General features: G+C 42.5%; 1 protein-coding gene across 2 annotated transcripts; it reads right to left on the bottom strand.

Annotated features, from left to right (window-relative positions):
• Positions 1-5,801: 5,801 nt before the first annotated feature.
• GIMAP6 (GTPase, IMAP family member 6) lies at positions 5,802-12,984 on the bottom strand. Of its 2 annotated transcripts, XM_033194771.1 has the most exons (4): positions 12,509-12,788; positions 11,550-11,677; positions 10,401-10,485; positions 5,802-8,907 (listed from the first exon to the last, which is right to left on the bottom strand). In XM_033194771.1, the coding sequence occupies exons 3-4, from the start codon at positions 10,483-10,485 to the stop codon at positions 8,114-8,116; spliced, it is 879 nt and encodes a 292-aa protein (XP_033050662.1). In that variant the 5' UTR covers positions 11,550-11,677; positions 12,509-12,788; the 3' UTR covers positions 5,802-8,113. The 2 variants fall into 2 exon arrangements, with proteins under 2 accessions (XP_033050662.1, XP_033050661.1); XM_033194770.1 differs by lacking the exon at positions 11,550-11,677 and having other exon boundaries at positions 12,509-12,984.
• Positions 12,985-21,664: the final 8,680 nt, after the last annotated feature.

Raw genomic sequence — 21,664 nt, 5'->3', positions numbered from 1 at the left:
ATATATAAACATATAAACAGATGCAAATAGAGTCATGGCATCTCTTTTAAAAGTTTAGCCATGTATCAGGCATAATAATGTAAAACTCATTAGTTGGTTCAAACTATGTTCTTGCCTGTTCAGATGGCTCAAGACTTTAATTAATATTAGCGTAAAGGGCATAAAAAGTTTTCTATTTGTCTGTTTATTTCTAAAGGATTCCTCTTTTTCTCCCTACTTATGAGTCTTTTCTCTGATGCTTGCATTTAGAAGATTTAGACATCTCAAAGGCACAGAGAAAGGATGTTATGTTTTCTCCAGAAGGAGTTTTGGGACATATTTGCCTATTATCAGAAATCAATCTTATTGAGACTGCAGATTACATTTTAGGTGAGTGACTGAGGAGACATCCAGTGTATTTCCAATTAGTCTTTCTTCTTTTTATTCTTAGGTGGATGCTTCTACAATAACTTGGGAGTGTGTATAAGACCAAAAGTTAAATTTAGTTTTTCCAGATACCCCTGACTCATTTGAAGATCTAATTTTTTAAGGAAGTTGGTATTGATGAGGTTCAGATGGAAAAGACAAGAGACCAAAGAGGTTAATAGGTTCAGAATAGTTTTCTATTAGCACACTGCAAAGATTTCCTTAAAGCGCTATTTTCTGAGTCATTCTGTGTTTTGGAATCCTTTGTACACAAATCAAAAAAATGTATCTCATTGTATTTGAAACATTTGGGATTCCCCCCCTCTTTTATTCCTAATGTACCCACAGATAAAAAATTTCATCTACAATAAAACTTCCCTGTTATGGCCACTATAACTCTAAGTTATCTTCCTGAGATGCACCCATTTCTCTAGAAATGCACAGGTTCTAGATCTGTAATTTTTAAACCTAAAATGCACTGGAGTTACAGACAGAGGAGTCCCAGACTCCTTAGATTTTGATAAACACATAATTCTCTGTTCTAAAATTCTACATCAGAGGCCCTTAACTGGACTCAGTCCAGTTCTTGTCGAACACCCAGTTCAACCTTTGAAATCCAAACCAGATTTTGGTTAGACCTAGTCTGGAAGCTAGTGTACACTATACTGGACCTGGTCTAGTGTCTGTCAATCACTCAGCTCAACCTCTGGATCCTTTCAGAAATAAAACTTCTCAAATAAACTTATAGAGCTCAGGATGCAAAATGCAGAGAGCTCAGGATGCAAATGCTGGATGCAAAATGCAAAATCTGAGAGGCACTTACCCATAACCTCTAGACGCAGCAAGAAATTAACACAATGGGCTCAGCAAGTACCTATGCCTGGTTGCTTACTGCTTCTGGGGATTACAAGGGGATCCTTCAGATCCCATTTCTGACACCAAACTGGTAAAAACCAAAGCACAACAAAATTTTCAAGTTTATTTGAGTAACAAGCAATTCATGAATTGGGAAGCACACAAACCAAAAGAGGTTCAGTACTCTGATGACAAAGCATCAGAGGCAAGTATTTATAGGATGAATGCAGAAGCAAAATTTTAAAATTATTTGATTGGTTGCTGTTACGAATTTGCCTTTTCTCTTTACCTTGCTGGAAAGTTCATAGTCACATAATCATATGTTGATTGGCTGCTTATGAATGACTGAGATTAAGTTTTGTTTCTGTCTAGGAATGACAGAAATGACTCAAGTTAAATTAATTTACCAGAAATAACCCAAATTAAGTTTTGCTTATGTTTTCAATTTAAGCATCGTTAAAGCTATTTTTAATGCCTAATTAGTTTTGTTTGCTCAGAACCCACTCTCCACTTTAATTTTAACAGGATGAATGTTGGTGTTGAATTATTTAGCTGTGCCAAAGTGTCTGTCATAAATGCAGTACCGCTAATTCTCTTAAGTTCTCTGAGTCACAAAGAAAGAGCCTGGGATGACATTTCTTGTCATCCCTTTCCCCATATGGACCACATGAGAGTCCACCAACAAGAGGCACTCAGGTGAGATTTGGGAGGTGGATGAGAAAGAAGGAGAATCATTCTCTGGTAGTGACAGCAAAGAGACAATGGGTGATCCACAGATTCATATTACAGCAGACGAGCACCTGAAAGCCACCAGCTCCGTGCAGCAGTGAGTTTCCCCAGGCCTGTGCATTCCCAGCTCTCCAAAGCATGTGACAGTCTCTAATTCCCTGGACAGAAAGTACGTCCTACTTTTAATATCTAAATGTGCTTCAGTTTTCCTAACTGACTCCTCTGTATCAGCTGAGGAACATGAAATGCTCTTTGGAAACAATGGAGGCAAAATAATTTTCAGAAATAACAGACCCCAGTAGTCCTGGGTTATAAAATATGAAAATGAGACTACTTACATCACAAGGGATTTCTGCCAAATATCTAGCTAAAATTCTTATTTGACAAGTGTAAAAGATTTTAAGATAATCTATACCACTAATTTATGTTTTTATCTTGAATTTGCATCCCTCATAAATTTTGAAATATTTTGAGGCAAAACATTTCCAAAGTCTTTCTAAGACAGTGTCTTACATCACTCTTCTCATCTAGTGCTCAAGAAAAATACTTGTGAATTTTCCAATTTTAGGTCAATTAGTCTTTGTTACTATTTAAAAAGTCTTGCCTCTATGGGCATTTTTTGGTGCCTTAATGGAAGATATTTCATGTTTCCTATACATTTAATTTTTTAATTTTTTTCCGCCTTGTTTTCCAACAAAATTTTCTATAACTGAAGTAATAACTTGTTTTACCTTCTCTCCAACTAAAAACAACTTTGTGTGTGTGCAATAATTCAAGTTTTATTGCTGTCGGTCATAAGCTCAGATCCTGTTAAACATTGTTTAGTTTTTCATTGGTAAATGTTTAATTCCAGCTCCAGGTGACTAACTTTGTCAATTCTGCTTTTGATTGTTGAGAGAAAGCTTTTTATCATGCACCCTATGTAACTGCTGAAAATGTCTCATCATAATAGTACACTCCATTATCTTTCCATTTTTTTTTAACACAACAAGCAAGCTGTGTGTTTTCTTTTGCTGTGCTGTGGCATATTACTATTACTATTAATCATGAAATTTGCGACATATCTCCTGCTCATCTATAGTTCTCTTTCCTGTTCTAATTGTAGCACTAGCTTAATCATCTCCATTCAATTCTGCATCAGCATTGTGCCTTCACTTCAAAATTAAAAACTTGTCTATACTTATTTTAAGCTAAAAAGTAATTTGTGTTATAAGTAAAATAATACTTAGCATTTAATTTTAATTATCATTTACAATCTAGATAGGTGTAACTATAACTCATACTGTCTACATAAAATATTGAAATAAAGATATTATATCCTGATTAAAAAATTACTCAAACTGAATCAATCCATTGACACTGACTAGATCAGTGATGTATCTCTATGTGGTGCTGAAAATAATCCATGTGGCAACACATTTGCAGTCCAATACAGATGCATCTCTATTTTGTATTTTCAAATTTTTTCTTCTTCTTCTTTTTTTTTTTTTTTTTAGAGATGGGGTTCCACCATGTTGCCCAGGCTGATCTTGAAATCCTGGGCCAATTATCCTCCAATGTTAGCCTCCCAAAGTGCTGGAATTACAAGCGTGAGCCACCATGCCTGGCTCAGACGTTTCTCAACTTACAACAGAGTTACGTCCTGATAAATCCATTGTAAGGTGAAATATTGAAAGTCTAAAATGCACTCAATAAACCTAACCTACTGGTCATTATAGCTTGGCAACACAGTACACTGCGGGGTATCAGTTGTTTACCAGAGTAATCGTGTGCTGACTGGGAGTTGCAGCTCATTGCCACAGCTGAGCTTCGTGAGAGGGTATCACATGGCTTTCTACTGCATGCACAGAACTTTCATATCATCATCAAGTCAAGAAATCTTAAGTCAAACCATCATAAGTCAGGGATGATCTGTAATATATTAAGTGATGCAACAGTTAGAGGTATTTCCACCAAAATAGTAAAGTTGTGTTTCATGGTAAAATATTTTACATGGTTTCAAAATTTAAAAGTAATGACAACTGAATAAAATTTAAAATTTAGTCTCTCAGGTGTACCCCTATATATTAAGTGCTCAGTAGCCACATGTGGATAATAGCTACCCTATTGGATACTGTCATTTCTAGAAAATACTCAAATGTGGAATTTTAACACACACTTCTATATAATCCATGAGTGAAAAAAGACATCACAAGAAATATAGAAAGTATTTTAAAAGAGTGATAGTGAAAATAGAATATTTTAAAATGTGGGCCAGGCATGGTGGCTCATGCCTGTAATCTTACCACTTTGGTAGGCTGAAGCAGGAAGACTGCTTGAGCTCAGGAGTTTGAGACCAGCCTGGGCAACAAAGTGAGACCCCATCTCTACAAAAACTAAAAAACTCAGCTGGGTGTGGTGATGTATGCCTGTGGTCCAAGGTACACAGGAAGCTGAGGTGGGGGAATTGCTTGAGCCCAGGAGGTTGAGGTTTTAGTGAGCCATGATCATGCCACTGCACACCAGCCTGGGCAACAGAGCAAGATCCTGTCTCAAAAAAAAAAAAAAAGGTAAAAATGTGTGAGATATAGATAAACATGCACAGAAGGACACTTTATAGCTTTATAGTTATATGTTTGAAAAGAAGAATTTTTTAATAAGGTAAAGGATATTGTAGGTAATATGTTATAGAGGCTTTGGATATTACATCTTCTGGGGAATATTGAGTTTGCTCCAACAGGCACTTAAATTACTGGCAGATCGCTTTTGCCTTGGGAAGGCTTGATCTTAGACATCATTAGAAGGGTTTGCTTTAATTTTGCTCTTCCTGCTAGGGCAGGTCTCTTAGTTCTGAGATGCAGTACTTCATCCTAAAATATGACCCTTCTGGTATTTCCGTGGAAATATACAAGTTTTCCAAGGTCTTCTGACTTGATGGACTGGAACTTGCAATTTTCTTTGCTACTGTGGGCAACTGCTGACATCTCTGATCAGCTCTTTCAACCTCCACAGAAGTTTTGCTGGGATCCTCTAGAGAGTGCCCTGTGCTTGTACAGTTCAGGGTCAGCCAAGGATTTGAAGGGAGAAATGCAGAGCTTTTGGTGCCCACCCCGCAAATCCCCACCACTCCATCTCCCCACTCGGCAGCTCTTTTATTTTGGGGAGCTCCCATGTAAATTTTTACCTGCTCTGGTTGTCCCAGGCTCCATCCTTCCACCCTCCAGGCCACTGTGAACATCTGGGGTGTGCTGTTTCTGCATCCAGACTGAAGACTGCCTTCATGTGAAAAGTCACATCAAGATGAGGCCAGTGTGCTCCCCTCATCTTAGGGGTCATGTTCTCTGCAACAAGGTCTACCTGCATTTGGCCGTTTCCCATGCCTTCAAAGTTACTTTCTTAGTATTATAATTTTGAATTTTCTATACACTTTGTAAATGTTATCACAAAAAGGTTAGAGGCTGAAACCCTTCTGTGACACTCCACACCTGCTTTGATCCACCAAGGAAGAAAATCCCTATAATGACTGAACTCAAATTCTCCAAATCCCTGTTTTTTCATCCTTCACTTTAGTGTAGAGATATTTTTTAGCAAACTCTATAAGCTGCTATTATCACAGCTTTGGCCAAGACAACCCTCCCTCATCACCATCACCCCCCACCACTAATTTCTTACTGGTTGATAGACTAGAGTTTCTAGAACATACCCACACATGCCTTCCCCATTCTCTGAAGCTGAAAGAGTGAGAGCTATGCAGAGACATCTGTCCCTATTCCTGAAATGTCATGGGAGATATCTTTCCTGGTGCTTAGTAATAAAGGAGATAAAACACCATATTTGAGGTAATTAAAAACAACCTTTAATGAATGACATATTTTGAGTGCCTTGCCAGTTAGTCGCTAAATGGATCTCATTTGGTCAAATGCTTGTGTTTTCTCCCATGACATTACTTAAGTTAATTTAGTTAAAATAATAGTGTCAAAATTTACAAAATTACCTCCTATCTGAATGAAAATGCAAACGATTCTAACTTTTACTTCAGTAGCTCTGGAGTTTTAAGTCTGTTCACTTACAAAGAAAATGGTCTTGACTAACTTATACTTGAGCTATTTACCAGTTCCCTCATACTTAACATAAATGTAAGACATTGCCAACTAGAATACCAATAAGATTTTTTTGGGGGGGGGGAATTACACAATGATTTTAACTTTCACACAGAAGAAAAAAATGCCTGAGAATCGCAAGGTAAATATGAAAATGAAGACTGAGGCAAAAATTGGCTCCCACATTACAGTCAAAGCAACTGTAATCAAATCAATATTTTATTCATACAGGAGTAGAAAAGTAGAACACATGAACAGAAATAAAGATTCTGACACAAATCTTAAGGAGTGTGAATGAGAATTGAATGTATGATAAACGTTGCATTTTCAGTTCAATGGGAAATTGATTGCTTATTTAATAAATGATTGTGGCACAAAGGCTATCTTCAGCATACACCAAATAACTCTGTGCTCTGCTTTGAGACATTTTTCTGAATCTGTTAGCAAGAGAACTGCTGAAGCTTTCTCAGATGTCTGCTGTGTTCTAGGGAAGCTGGGGGATGGCTTCAGAGCAGGAGGCCACAGGTTGGGTGTCTGGCTGTTGAGAATCTCCAACAGCGGACAAGTGTCCAGGTAGACCTAAGGCTGTGCCCTGCGATTTCTGATCATCTCCCAGCACTGTCCCCACAAGCTGTACTTCCCACCCCTCTCAGGAGAAAGTAGCTAAAGACCCCCTGTCACGCAGCTTGAAGAAAGGAAAAGAGGACTATATTGGGGAGCAATTTCCCCATTGCCTCCTATTATCTTCCCAAATGTTGGTCAACTCCCCAGGAGCATCTTGGACCTCCAAGAAGCTGGGATGCACCTGAGGCACATCAGTCTCCTCTTGCAGGCAGGCAGCTTCCTGCCTGAGGCCTGAGTCAGGCTGATATCCCACTCCCTTCTAATCCTGTCCAGTATCACTTCTTATAAGCCCCAACTGTAGCAACAGCCTTCCAGGAAAACATCATGGACTTCAGAGTTCTCCCATAGACCAGGCAGGCTGCCTTGCAAGATGTTTAAGTCACTCCACTGCTTCCTTTGCAGGTCCCCTTTCTTGCCTGCCTCCTTGCATTCGACCCCCACAAATACCTTGCTAGGGAACCCGTTTGCATATGCAGACACTCACCCCATCCACATGCTCCTGTTATCAAGGGAGAAGGCAGGGATGGCAGTGAAGGGTGAGGCAGGTTCAAAGTAGTCTGTGCCTTCTAGGAGGAGAAGGCAAATATCATTAGTGGCCATGAAACCCAGGGGAAAAGGGGAAGTAACAGATGCAAGTCTTCTCTAATATAAGTCTACCTTGATGGGGTGGTGTGACCTCCTCTGCCCAAGTCCACCTGCATCTCTAGGGGTTTCCATGTTCTGTAGCCAGGACAAGGAACCACCTTCTTGACCACAGCCTAGCTTCTTGGATACTCTGCCCCCAACTTCCCCCATCATTCCCACTAGGAAGTTCCAACGGGGCTTGTTTGTTACAGTTCAAGAGTGAACAAAAGGGCTGCTCTTCCTGCCTCCACCCTGTTCCTCCTTGCTCTCCTTTCAGCCCAGTCTCCAACCCTCCCCATGTCTCAGCACCACTGCCATGTTCCAGCCACCAGACACAACAGGCACCTTAAACCATCATGGCGTGGGGAGAGATGAGAAGTCATCTCGTCAACAGCTCGCACAGAGCTGCTGCACCAAGTGTGACTGCATGACTCCAATGCAGTCAAAACCTGTGGAAGTTACACAGAAGTAAAAGATACAGGCCTGCCCTCAAGAAACTGGTTCTATCAGAGTATAGGCAAGTAACCCATGAAAGGCAATGCCAATGAGATAGAAGGTCCAATAGGAAGTTGGCACACAGAGAAGGGAGGACCCAGATGTTCTGGAAGAAGGAATGAAGAAACTGGGATGTGATCTGGGCACACTGGACCCTGTCCTCTAGCCCCATGCCTCTCTTCCTACACCAGACATCATGACCTGGAGACTGGGAAGCACTCCATGCGATGGAAAGAGAAACAGAGGACTGGACACAGGGGTGCAAGGGCTGATGGTGTCCTTGGCTCAAGTCCAGCACAGGCTCAAAGGTCAGCCCTCGCCAGCAGGCGTCTGTGGGCTTCCTCAGATTCCTTCTGGATCTGGGACAGTCCTTCCAGCCATGACTCCTCACCAGGCATGTCTTCAGAGCCCTGATCCTGTGTTACTTTCCTTTCCTGTAGTTCTTTGAGTGACAAGTTTTGCTGGGTATATTGGTAAGCCTTGTTGCTGTAATAGTGGCTTTCGTTTTCCCACAAGATGGCTTTGACATTCTCCATAAGCTCTTGCAGTTGGGCCTCCTGCTCCTCCCCCTGTGCCCTGTTGTTGAAGCTGCAATGGCGCCGTGCAACGGTCACATCCAGCTGGGCGAGGGCCTGGTTGTCGGTCTCTCGCACATAGTCTTCCAGGGAGCCGCCAGCCAGGTCTTCCTTCCGGGTGAACACCAGGATGGTGTGACCCAGAACCCCCACTCCAAAGACCTCCTGCAGGCGTCTGACCACCTGCTGATCCTCATCTGTGAACCGGCCCAGCTGTGTCACCAGGAGCACAGCGTGGGGCCCTGGGGAGGATAAGATGATGGCTTGGCGGATAGCAGCTGCCGCCTCCGGCAGGACCTGAGAGGACAAAATGTCAGGTGTGTCAATCACCTCAAGCTCCTTCCCAGCCCACTCTCGGCTCCCTCTCTGGGAGGTCTTGGTCACGGGTCTGGTGCTGAGTTTAGACTCAAAGACGTCCCTGCCAAGGATGCTGTTTCCTGTTGCACTTTTCCCACTTCCTGTTTTCCCCACGAGAATGAGCCTCAGTCTCCTTGGGATCTTCTGTTCTTTCTCCCTTAGACCTAGAAGTATCCAAAGAAAGCAGAGGGAACTGGGGTTAGGGCCCATGTACCCCATCTTGTTCTCACCAGAAGCCCCTGGGTGTACCCCCAGACTGCAGGGGCAGATTGTCAAAGACCAACATCTGCCTGAAACCAGTGCTGGGCCACCGTTCTGGGTCCACATCCTTGAAGGTGGGGCTGAACATTCTCTCCCAGTGGAAGAGTGGAGCCTAGAGAGAAAAGCAAGACTTGGCCAATAGAACACCAAGACACCCAATACCAGGGTTTTTAGATACGACTGGGGAAGAAGGCAGGACGGAAATTCCCTTCTCCTGGCCTTGCAGGTCCCAAGACCCAGAGCACATAAAGAAGTGACAAGTAATAGCCAGTTTCCCAGTCTTGTCTCCACTGAAGACATTGATGTATCTCAGATGACAGAGCATGAAGCTGGCATGTGGCAGCATGGGGGCAGTCACCTCCTGGGTACCAATAGGCCTTGCTGTGGCCTACCAGCCACCCTTGGCTCTGACCCACACACCAATTCTAACTGAGTGACACGGGCCCCCCTCCAGCTTCCCCAAGGTGGTTGGAAAGGAATTTGAGTGAATGGGCAGGAGTCTGGGCAGTAGATGTTCTTCCCCACCCACCTAGCCCAGTGCAGAGCCAGAGGAGACAGGAACCCCCATCTGAGAAGCCTGGAGCTAGCACACACCACTGGACTTTACTAAAGCCAAATGCATCACTTGAGATCTGGAGAGGATTCTTAAGGGAATAGCTAACCTTGATTGCTGTAACAAAAGGTCAAACCGGTGTTAGCACAGGTATTGGTAATTGGTAACCTATTGTAGTAGGTTAACATGGCTTTTTCCAGGTGGCTCAGGTCATTTAAGTTCATAAAGTAAAAGGTCATTCATATTAAAATACATAATGAATAACAAATAATTTCTTCTGGCCAGGAAAGGGCTGGGTTTCCAGCCTTTCTAAATCCTGCCTGAAAGTTAAGCGCCTGACCCTGTGCAATGGCTTTAGGGAAAGGGACGCCCTCGATAAGGCAGAGCCCAGATGTGAGGCAGCAGCCAAGTACATTCTGCTTGTTCGCAAAGCGCTTTCAACCTTACAACCGTGACAGCTCCACTTTGGAGTCAGTCAAACACCCACACAGGGTCTCGGTCCAAGACCACTTATTTTTGTCACACCCACTGTCAGCACATCCTTCCTGAGGAAGAACATCCACCATGTGAAAGCCTTTCCTTTGGGACTGGCATGGTGAGTTAGTCATTGGTGCTATTTTTTGCCTCCTTTTATCTACCATACCTATCCGGGGGTCTTTTTTCTTATTTTGGCTAGTGATAAGAAGGGCCCTACCTCAAAGACCTCTGATGGTGACTGAGGTGGGTAAATTTCTGCGACCAGGGGACATCAGCTGCCTCTCCAAGCACACCATGGTGGTGGAGCTGTGTCCCACCTGCAGCCCAAATGTTTCCCACCTGCTCCTCTCTCCTCATTCGCTTTACCTTCTGACAGCTCCAGCACAGGATCCTGGGACAGCTCTTCTCGGGGCTTCTCCTGGGGAATTTGTTCACATTTGTCTTCCTCCATCTACATTAAAAAAAATCATATGTTCTACTGACTTTCCAAATGAGTTTTTCAACAGCTACCTGCCTTTCGCCTTTCTCTTGCCAGAGGAAAGTTTTTTGCATTAGTTTAGGGTTGGGGTGGGACTGAGTGAGGCAATAGAAGAAGGGGTCTAAGACACCCTCTGCTGTCTTTAGGGACCCTATCCCCTGCCCCCTCCACTGTGGTCTCCATCATAAGTTTAAGAGATTTTACAGATAAAGGTGCAACTGGCCTGGGACCTGAGGAATGGATGATATTTGGATAGACACAGGGTCTGGAACTGTTCTGGGAGGTGGGGGGAGGTGGAGGGGGAGGCAGTGGGGAGAAAGTGAGGGAAGGAAAGGAGGAGGAGGAGGAGGAGGAGGAGGAGGAAGGGAAGCACAGAAGCAGGTGTGATTCTGATCCTGTGTGTCCTGGGAGCAGTAGGAAGTCTAGTGTGCCTGGAGGGCATGAATGAGTAGGATGTTGTTGGAAGGGTCTTGGGGCCAGACTTTGGAGAAGTCTGTGCAGTGAGGATTGCAGAGAACTGGGATTGCAGGGGCTGAGCTGGGAAGGAAGCCAGAGACCTCAGGGGAGATGCAACCACCAGTTAGGTCTGCCTGGGCCTCAGCATCCCATCAGTATGAATGTTGGGCCTGAACTAGATGCCTGTGAATGTCTCTTCCCCTATTAAGGTCCCAACATACTTCATAACATTTTTTAGAGCAATTCTTAGTCCTCTTTGCAAATTAGGGCCACATCATTCCCAACCAGGAACTCCTGTCCCCCTTCTCATGACAGCAATGTGTCCTGGCTTCATGGACTAACACAGTTCTGTATGTCAAGATCCCATAAGGTTCTTTCTCTCTGCTGGATTTTCTCTGTGCGACTGAGGAGGAAGTTGCGTGGTCCATGGCTGTTTTTCCAGATCATGTAGGACATTCATAACCAGATGAAACAGATTCAGATGAAGGGTCTGGGAGGTGGGGAAACCTAAGTCCAGGGGAACCTGATAGACAGGTTTTTCTCCTTGCCACATTGTTGTGTGTTTGTTCTACTCTGCTCACCTGGCAAACACTCCAGTCCTCCCCAGATCCCAGGAGTGTATATGTGGATATTGCTTTATGATTGGTAGATATCAATTTTGCAGTGCTGGGCTGGGGATGGAGGGAGTCCAGGAAGGTCTGGTGACTTTCTAGGAAGAGAGAAAAAGCAGACCAGGCAGACAGCCTTACTCAAACCCGAACAGCCAGATTCTGGAAAGAGTCCAATATTTCACCTACCAAAGGGAGTTCAGTTTTTCCTAACGGGTGGTCTCTCAATCTCTTTGTCCCTGGATTCCTTACATCCCTGATGGAAACTGAGGCAGCACTTTACCAATGTAATCTCATTCCTCCTTTAGAAAGAACAGGCAGGCAGCTTAACAAGAAACAACAGCTGGGTGGGACTAGGCTGTGGCATGCAGGAACCTGCACTGTGCCCTCGCAGGGTTTTGGGGGAACGGGTCTTCACCCAAGGTGCCTCCCTGCCTCCTCCTGGACCCTGCCCGGAATGGCGCCTCCCATATTGGCCACAGTGTGTGTTGTCTCCAACACAGAAGATGGAACAGATAGTACCATCCTTGTCATGTTGCTCTGGAAGAAAGCAAAACTCAGAGAAGCATCTTGCCAAATATTAAACAGTGACTTTGTCACAGGGCAAAAAATTCTCCAGACTTGTTGGTCACAGCTCTTTTTATCACATCACAAACCCGCACACACCACAGCACACAAAAATACACAAGACACACACTTACACAAAACACATGTACCACTCACACATATGCAGATGAACACACAAACACAAATATACATACACAACACACACATACGCAAACAACACTCACATACACATACAACACAAACATCACACATACAAATACCACTCACATTCATGTTAACACATACAAACACGTAAACACACATATACAACACAAACACCCACACATACACAACCAAATATGACACACACAAATACTCAGACTTACCTCTGCACCAGCTAACAGGCAAGAGAGAGGGCCACGTTTCTTGTCTCTCAGCCACGCACTCTCACGGAGGAGGCAGAGGAAAGCTTCCATGGTGTATGAACAACATGGAGGACAAGGCCGATGTTTGCTTTTATTTTCAGCAAAATGTGATTGGAGAGCTGGGCTGGAGACCTGCCTTGAAACAGCAGCGTCCACTGGAGATGGAGGAACAGGAAGTGGGCAGGAACACCCGCCCTCCTGAGTCAGGGAGCCTGCTGTTGCACTTTGCAGCCTCGGAAGTAGAAAAAGGGAGGATACTAGTGGTGGCATTGTTTTTATCCTGAGCTAGGATAACTAGAATTCAGAGCTTAAAAAAAAAGCAGAGGCCTCAGAAAGATTTGTGTCAGGAAGAGTGACTTTCTCCTGATCTCTCTTTTCTAAACCCCTCCCCCTCCCCAGGGAACTTCTATGCCTCAGTATTGGAGCAAATGGTCATTGTCTCCTTTCTTCCCCAGCCTCTCCTTCCTTTAATAGTTTCTCGCAGGACAAGGTCTGATACTCATTTCCTGTAAGGCATGAATCATTGGCAATTACAATTGTTACAGCTTCTAGAAGATCTGCACTATAAGAAGAGGGAAAATACAAAATAATGTCTAAAATGTAGGGTTAAAGAGAGCACTTGTTATGGGGGAAGAACAATATTTTAAACAGAGGCTAAGGGAGAAAAAACCTCAGCATCCTCAAAAACATGTTTTCTAGGACTTTACTGACAGGTCTGATCACTGTGGCTAAAGGGAAGCCATTGAAGGAAGAAATTGAGAACATAGGAGCATAGGTGATGATATTGTTACCACATGATTTTAAAATGTTAAGATTTCCTAAAAAAATCCACTCAATCTACCATAATAGTTCTAATTTTCTTTTGTTCTGTTCTGGTTGATAGTCATGGTGTATTTACTAAAATTGTTACATAGTATGTGTGTGTGTGTGTATATATATATCTTCTAATGTTCTACTTAAATTATTCTGTAAATACCCTGACATAATTAATTTTTTTTTTTGAGACAGAGTCTCATTCTGTCACCCAGGTTGGAGTGCAGTGGTGTGATCTCAGTTCGCTGCAACCTCATCCTCCCAGGTTCAAGTGAATCTCATGCCTCAGCCTCCCGAGTAGCTGGAATTAGAGGTGTCTGCATGCCCAGCTAATATTTTGTATTTTTAGTACAGATGGGGTGTTACCATGTTGGCCAGGATGGTCTCGAACTCCTGACCTCAAGTGATCTGCCCACCTTGGCCTCCCAAAGTGTTGGGATTATGGGCATGAGCCACCACGCCTGGCCTAACATGATTAATTCTTAAAAGTCATGTGTTGATCTTTACCATTCCATTGCCTAAGTATTTAGAAGGTTATTACTCCACCCATAATTGAAATTAACGATCTATTTTGAATTTTAATCATTTCCATCTTCTGCAAGCTGACCCTGGAGAGTTGTCCAGACCTGCAGTTGACTGAGCAAGCCAGGGATCATTCAGCTCAGTGTTCAGTCAGCCAGGAGACTTGGGAAGTGTTTGTTACTGCAAGGTAATCTGGCCTAACCTGATTGATACAGCATATGAATCTGATGTTGGTTCTTTTGGGTTGTTTTTTATTTTTTGTTTTTCTTTTTTGCTGACTCTCACTTTTGGTGATTTCTTTTCTGAAATTACATTCACAGTCTTTGATTGTGAACTTAAGTATGGAAATCCTTGGGATTGAAATCAAGGCGGCTTTACTCCAAAGAGGATTTGTGTATATATTTATCAGGAACTGACAAGGGGTTGCTGGCACTAAACCGAGACCACTTCAACCCCATTTTCAGGTTTCTGACTTAATCCAGAAATTCCTCAATCTACAACTCACTTTACAACTGATTCCAAATTTAGGCTCCAGAGAGTATGGCTGAGAGCTTCTTGGGGCAACCAATCTTCCCTTTGAGTTTATGGCTCTACTGCCATTTCAGTTTCAGTTTTATTTATTTGTTTATTTATTTAGTTATTTAAAAAAATTTTTCCCACATGGTGTTATCCCTCACTTCCTGCAAGCCAAATAATGTATTCTGTTGTTTTGTTGACGGAGGTCCTCTGTATCCTAATGTCTTAAACATAGCATATTTACAAAGCATGTAATTCACAATCTCTGTCACGATCTTGTTTCTTTTTTTATTATTATACTTTAAGTTCTGGGGTACATGTGCAAGGGTACAGGTTTGTTACAAAGGTATACACATGCTGTGGTGGTTTGCTATACCCACCAACCCGTCATGTACATTAGGTATTGCTCCTAATGCTATCCCTCCTCCAGTCCCCCACCCCACAGCAGGCCCTGGTATGTGATGTTCCCTTCCCCGTTCCATGTGTTCTCATTGTTCAACTCCCACTTATGAGTGAGAAAATGCAGTGTTGGGTTTTCTGTTCTTGTGTTAATTTGCTGAGAATGATGGTTTCCAGAATTATCCATGTCCCGGCAAAGGACATGAGCTCATCCTTTTTCATGGCTGCATAGTATTCCATGGTGTATATGTGCCACATTTTCTTTATCCAGTCTATCATCAATGGGCATTTAGGTTGGTTCCAAGTCTTTGCTATTGTGAACAATGCCAAGATAAATATAGGTGTGCATATGTCTTTATAGTATGATGATTTATAATCCTTAGGGTATATACCCAGTAATGGGATTGCTGGGTCAAATGGTATTTCTAGTTCTAGATCCTTGGGGAATCGCCACACTGTCTTCCACAATGAATGAACTACTTTACACTCCCACCAACAGTGTAAAAGCGTTCCTATTTCTCCACATCCTCTCCAGCATCTGTTGTTTCCTGACTTTTTTTTTTAAGTTTTCAGAGTTATTTTCATTTGTTTTATTTATTTATTTTTATCATACTTTAAGTTCTAGGGTACATGTACATGTGCCATGTTGGTGTGCTGCACCCATTAACTCATCATTTACATTAGGTATATCTCCTAATGCTATCGCTCCCCCCTCCGCCCTCCCCACAATAGGCCCTGATGTGTGATGTTCCCCTTCCCGAGTCCAAGTGATCTCATTGTTCAGTTCCCACCTATGCGTGAGAACATGCGGTGTTTGGTTTTCTGTTCTTGCGATAGTTTGCTGAGAATGATGGTTTCCAGCTGCATCCAGGTCCCTACAAAGGACACGAACTCATCCTTTTTTATGGCTGCATAGTATTCCATGGTGTATACGTGCCACATTTTCCTAATCCAAGGTCTGTCACTGATGGACATTTGGGTTGATTCCAAGTCTTTGCTATTGTGAATAGTGCTGCAATAAACATATGTGTTCATGTGTCTTTATAGTAGCATGATTTATAATCCTTTGGGTATGTACCCAGTAATAGGATGGCTGGGTCAAATGGTATTTCTAGTTCCAGATCCTTGAGGAATCACCACACTGTCTTCCACAATGGTTGAACTAGTTTACAGTCCCACCAACAGTGTAAAAGTGTTCCTATTTCTTCACATCCTCTCCAACACCTGTTGTTTCCTGACTTTTTAATGATTGCCATTCTAACTGGTGTGAGATGGTATCTCATTGTGGTTTTGATTTGCATTTCTCTGATGGTGAGTGATGATGAGCATTTTTTCATGTGTCTGTTGGCTGTATAAATGTCTTCTTTTGAGAAGTGTCTGTTCATATCCTTTGCCCACTTTTTGATGGGGTTGTTTGTTTTTTTTCTTGTAAATTTGATTGAGTTCTTTGTAGGTTCTGGATATTAGCCCTTTGTCAGATGAGTAGATAGCAAAAATTTTCTCCCATTCTGTAGGTTGCCTGTTCACTCTGATGGTTGTTTCCTTTGCTGTGCAGAAGTTCTGTAGCTTAATTAGATCCCATTCATCAATTCTGGCTTTTGTTGCCGTTGCTTTTGGTGTTTTAGACATGAAGTCCTTGCCCATGCCTATGTCCTGAATGGTATTACCTAGGTTTTCTTCTAGGATTTTTATGGTTTTAGGTCTAACATTTAAGTCTCTAATCCATCTTGATTAATTTTCGTATAAGGAGTAAGGAAAGGATCCAGTTTCAGCTTTCTACATATGGCTAGCCAATTTTCCCAACACCATTTATTAAATAGAGAATCTTTTCCCCATTTCTTGTTTTTGTCAGGTTTGTCAAAGATCAGATGGCTGTAGATGTGTGGTATTATTTCTGAAGGCTCTGTTCTGTTTCATTGGTCTATATCTCTGTTTTGGTACCAGTACCATGCTGTTTTGGTTACTGTAGCCTTGTAGTATAGTTTGAAGTCAGGTAGCATGATGCGTCCAGCTTTGTTCTTTTGGCTTAGGATTGTCTTGGCAATGCGGGCTCTTTTTTGGTTCCATATGAACTTTAAAGTAGTTTTTTCCAATTCTGTGAAGAAAGTCATTGTTAGCTTAATGGGGATGGCATTGAATCTATAAATTACCTTGGGCAGTATGGCCATTTTCACGATATTGATTCTTCCTATCCATGAGCATGGTATGTTCTTCCATTTGTTTGTGTCCTCTTTTATTTCACTGAGCAGTGGCTTGTAATTCTCCTTGAAGAGGACCTTCACATCCCTTGTAAATTGGATTCCTAGGTATTTTACTCTCTTTTAAGCAATTGCGAATGGAAGTTCATTCATGATTTGGCTCTCTGTTTGTCTGTTACTGGTGTATAAGAATGCTTGTGATTTTTGCACATTGATTTTGTATCCTGAGACTTTGCCAAAGGTTCTTATCAGCTTAAAGAGATTTTGGGCTGAGATGATGGGGTTTTCTAAATATACAATCATGTCATCTGCAAACAGAGACAATTTGACTTCTTCTTTTCCTAATTGAATACCCTTTACTTCTTTCTCTTGCCTGATTGCCCCAGCCAGAACTTCCAACACTAAGTTGAATAGGAGTGGTGAGAGAGGGCATCCCTGTCTTGTGCCAGATTTCAAAGGGAATGCTTCCAGTTTTTGCCCATTCAGTATGATATTGGCTGTGGGTCTGTCATAAATAGCTCTTATTATTTTGAGATATGTTCCATCAATACCGAATTTATTGAGAGTTTTTAGCATGAAGGGCTGTTGAATTTTGTCAAAGGCCTTTTCTGCATCTATGGAGATAATCATGTGGTCTTTGTCTTTGATTCTGTTTATATGCTGGATTACGTTTATTGATTTGCATATATTGAACCAGCATTGCATCCCAGGGATGAAGCCCACTTGATCATGATGGGTAAGCTTTTTGATTTGCTGCTGGATTTGGTTTGCCAGTATTTTATTGAGGATTTTTGCATCGATGTTCATCAGGGATATTGGTCTAAAATTCTCTTTTTTTGCTGTGTCTCTGTCAGGCTTTGGTATCAGGATGATGTTGGCCTCATAAAATGAGTTAGGGAAGATTTCCTCTTTTTCTATTGATTGGAATAGTTTCAGAAGGAATGGTACCAGCTCCTCCTTGTACCTGTGGTAGAATCTGGCTGTGAATCCATCTGGTCCTGGACTTTTTTTGGTTGGTAGGCTATTAATTATTGCCTCAATTTCAGAGCCTACCATTGGTCTATTCAGGGATTCAACTGCTTCCTGGTTTAGTCTTGGGAGAGTGTATGTGTCCAGGAATTTATCCATTTCTTCTAGGTTTTCTAGTTTATTTGCATGAAGGTGTTTATAGTATTCTCTGATGCTAGTTTGTATTTCTGTGGGGTTGGTGGTGACATCCTCTTTATCTTTTTTTAATTGCATCTATTTGATTCTTCTCTCTTTTCTTCTTTATTAATCTTGCTAGCGGTCTATCAATTTTGTTGATCTTTTCAAAAAACCAGCTGCTGGATTCATTGATTTTTTTGAAGGGTTTTTTTGTATCTCTATCTCCTTCAGTTCTGCTCTAATCTTAGTTATTTCTTGCCTTCTGCTAGCTTTTGAATGTGTTTGCTATTGCTTCTCTAGTTCATTTAATTGTGACATTAGGGTGTCAATTTTAGATCTTTCCTGCTTTCTCTTGTGGGCATTTAGTGCTATAAATTTCCCTCTACACACTGCTTTAAATGTGTCCCAGAGATTCTGGTATGTTGTATCTTTGTTCTCATTGGTTTCAAAGAACATCTTTATTTCTGCCTTCATTTCATTATGTACCCAGTAGTCATTCAGGAGTAGGTTGTTCAGTTTCCATGTAGTTGAGCGGTTTTGATTGAGTTTCTTAGTCCTGAGTTCTAGTTTGATTGCACTGTGGTCTGAGAGACAGTTTGTTATAATTTCTGTTCTTTTACATTTGCTAAGAATAGCTTTACTTCCAACTATGTGGTCAATTTTGGAATAAGTGCGATTCCAAATAAGTGGTGCAGAGAAGAATGTATATTCTGTTGCTTTGGGGTGGAGAGTTCTGTAGATGTCTATTAGGTGCGCTTGGTGCAGAGTTGAGTTCATTTCCTGGATATCCTTGTTAACTTTCTGTCTCGTTGATATGTCTAATATTGACGGTGGGGTGTTAAAGTCTCCCATTATTATTGTATGGGAGTGTTGACAGTGGGGTGTTAAAGTCTCCCATTATTATTGTATGGGAGTCTAAGTCTCTTTCTAAGTCTCTAAGGACTTGCTTTATGAATATGCTCCTGTATCGGTTGCATATATATTTCAGAGAGTTAGCTCTTCTTGTTGAATTGATCCCTTTACCATTATGTAATGTCCTTTGTCTCTTTTGATCTTTGATGGTTTAAAGTCCATTTTGTCAGAGACTAAGATTGCAACCCCTGCCTTTTTTTGTTTTCCATTTGCTTGGTAGATCTTCCTCCATCCCTTTATTTTGAACGTATGTGTGTCTCTGCATGTGAGATGGGTCTCCTGAATACAGCAAACTGATGCGTCTTGACTCTTTATCCAATTTGCCAGTCTGTGTCTTTTAATTGGACCATTTAGTCCATTTACATTCAAGATTAATATTGTTATGTGTGAACTTGATCCTGTCATTATGATATTAGCTGGTTATTTTGCTCGTTAGTTGATGCAGTTTCTTCCTAACATCGATGGTCTTTACAAGTTAGCATGTTTTTGCAATGGCTGGTACTGGTTGTTCCTTTCCATGTTTAGTGCTTCCTTCTTTTTACTCTTTTTTCTCTACACTTCTCTTCTCGCTTCATTTCATTCATTTGATCTTCAGTCACTGATACTCTTTCTTCCAGTTGATCGAGTCATTTACTGAAGCTTGTGCATTTGTCACGTGTTTCTTGTGTCATGGTTTTCATCTCCATCAGTTTGTTTATGGACTTCTCTGCACTGGTTATTCTAGTTATCCATTCTTCCCTTCTTTTTTCAAGGTTTTTAGTTTCTTTGTGCTGTGTACATAGTTCCTGCTTTAGCTCTGAGAAGTTTGATCAACTGAAGTCTTCTTCTCTCAACTCGTCAAAGTCATTGTCCATCCAGCTTTGTTCCATTGCTGGCAATGATCTGCGTTCCTTTGGAGGGGGAGATGCACTCTGATTTTTTGAATTTCTGGGTTTTCTGCACTGCTTTTTCTGCATCTTTGTGGTTTTATCTGCCTTTGTTTTTTGTTTTTTTTTTTTGAGACGGAGTCTGGCTCTGTCGCCCAGGCTGGAGTGCGGTGGCCTGATCTCAGCTCACTGCAAGCTCCGCCTCCCAGGTTCACGCCATTCTCCTGCCTCCGCCTCCCAAGTAGCTGGGACTACAGGCGCCCGCCTCGTCGCCCGGCTAGTTTTTTGTATTCTTTAGTAGAGACGGGGTTTCACCGTATTAGCCAGGATGGTCTCGATCTCCTGACCTTGTGATCCGCCCGTCTCGGCCTCCCAAAGTGCTGGGATTACAGGCTTGAGCCACCGCGCCCGGCCTATCTGCCTTTGATGCTTGGTGATGGTGACGTACTGATGGGGTTTTGGTATGGTTGCCCTTTCTGTTTGTTAGTTTTCCTTCTAACAGTCAGGACTCTCAGCTGCCAGTCTGTTGGAGTTTGCTTGAGGTCTGCTCCAGACCCTGTTTGCCTGGGTATCAGCAGCAGAGGTGGCAGAAGATAGAATATTGCTGAACAGCGAGTGTTGCTGTCTGATTCTTGCTCTGGAAGCTTTGTCTCAGAGTTGTAACCAGCCGTGTGAGGTGTCAGTCTGCACCTAGTGGGGGATGTCTCCCTGTTAGGCTACTCAGGGGTCAGGGACCCACTTGAGAAGGCAGTCTGTCTGTTCTCAGATCTCAACCTCCATGCTGGGAGATCCACTGCTCTCTTCAAAGCTGTCAGACAGGCACATTTACATCTGCAGAGGTTTCTGCTGCTTTTTGTTTAGCTATGCCCTGTCCTCAGAGGTGGAGTCTACAGAGGCAGGCAGGCCTCCTTGAGCTGCAGTGGGTTCCACCCAGTTCGACTTTCCTGAGGGCTTTGTTTACCTACTTAAGACTCAGCAATGGCAGGCGCCCCTCCCCCAGCCTCGCTGCTGCCTTGCAGTTAGATCTCAGACTGCTGTGCTAGCAATGAGGGAGGCTCTGTGGGTGTGGGACCCTCTGGGCCAGTCGTGGGATATAATCTCCTGGTGTACCGTTTGCTAAGACCCGTGGTAAAGCGCAGTATTAGGGTGGGAGTAACTGAGACAGGTGTTGTGTCTCAGTTTCCCTAGGCTAGGAAAAGGAATTCACTTCCCCCTTGGTTTTCCCAGGTGAGGTGATGCCTCGCCCTGCTTCAGCTCTCGCTGGTTGGGCTGCACCCACTGACCAGCATCGACTATCTGACATGCCCCAGTGAGATGAACCCAGTACCTCAGTTGAAAATGCAGAAATCACCTGTCTCTGTGTTGCTCACGCTGGGAGCTGGAGGCTGGAGCTCTTCTTATTCGGCCATCTTGGGTGCCCCCCTCGTTTCCTGACTTTTTAATGTTCGCCATTTTAACTGGCATAAGATGGTATCTCATTGTGGTTTTGATTTGCATTTCTCTGATGGCCAGTGATGATTAGCTTTTTTTCATATGTTTGTTGACTGCATAAATATCTTCTTTTGAGAAGTGTCTGTTCATATCCTTTGCTCACTCTTGGATGGGGTTGTTTGCTTTTTTCTTGTAAATTTGTTTAAGTTCTTTGTAGATTCTGGATATTAGCCCTTTGTCAGATGGATAGATTGGAAAACTTTTCTCCCATTCTGTAGGTTGCCTGTTCACTCTAATGGTAGTTTCTTTTGCTG

The sequence above is a fragment of the Trachypithecus francoisi genome, unplaced genomic scaffold (assembly GCF_009764315.1).
Source record: "Trachypithecus francoisi isolate TF-2019V2 unplaced genomic scaffold, Tfra_2.0 Lachesis_group4, whole genome shotgun sequence".
Classification (NCBI taxonomy): domain Eukaryota; kingdom Metazoa; phylum Chordata; class Mammalia; order Primates; family Cercopithecidae; genus Trachypithecus; species Trachypithecus francoisi.
This window is presented reverse-complemented; position numbering and strand designations above follow the sequence as displayed.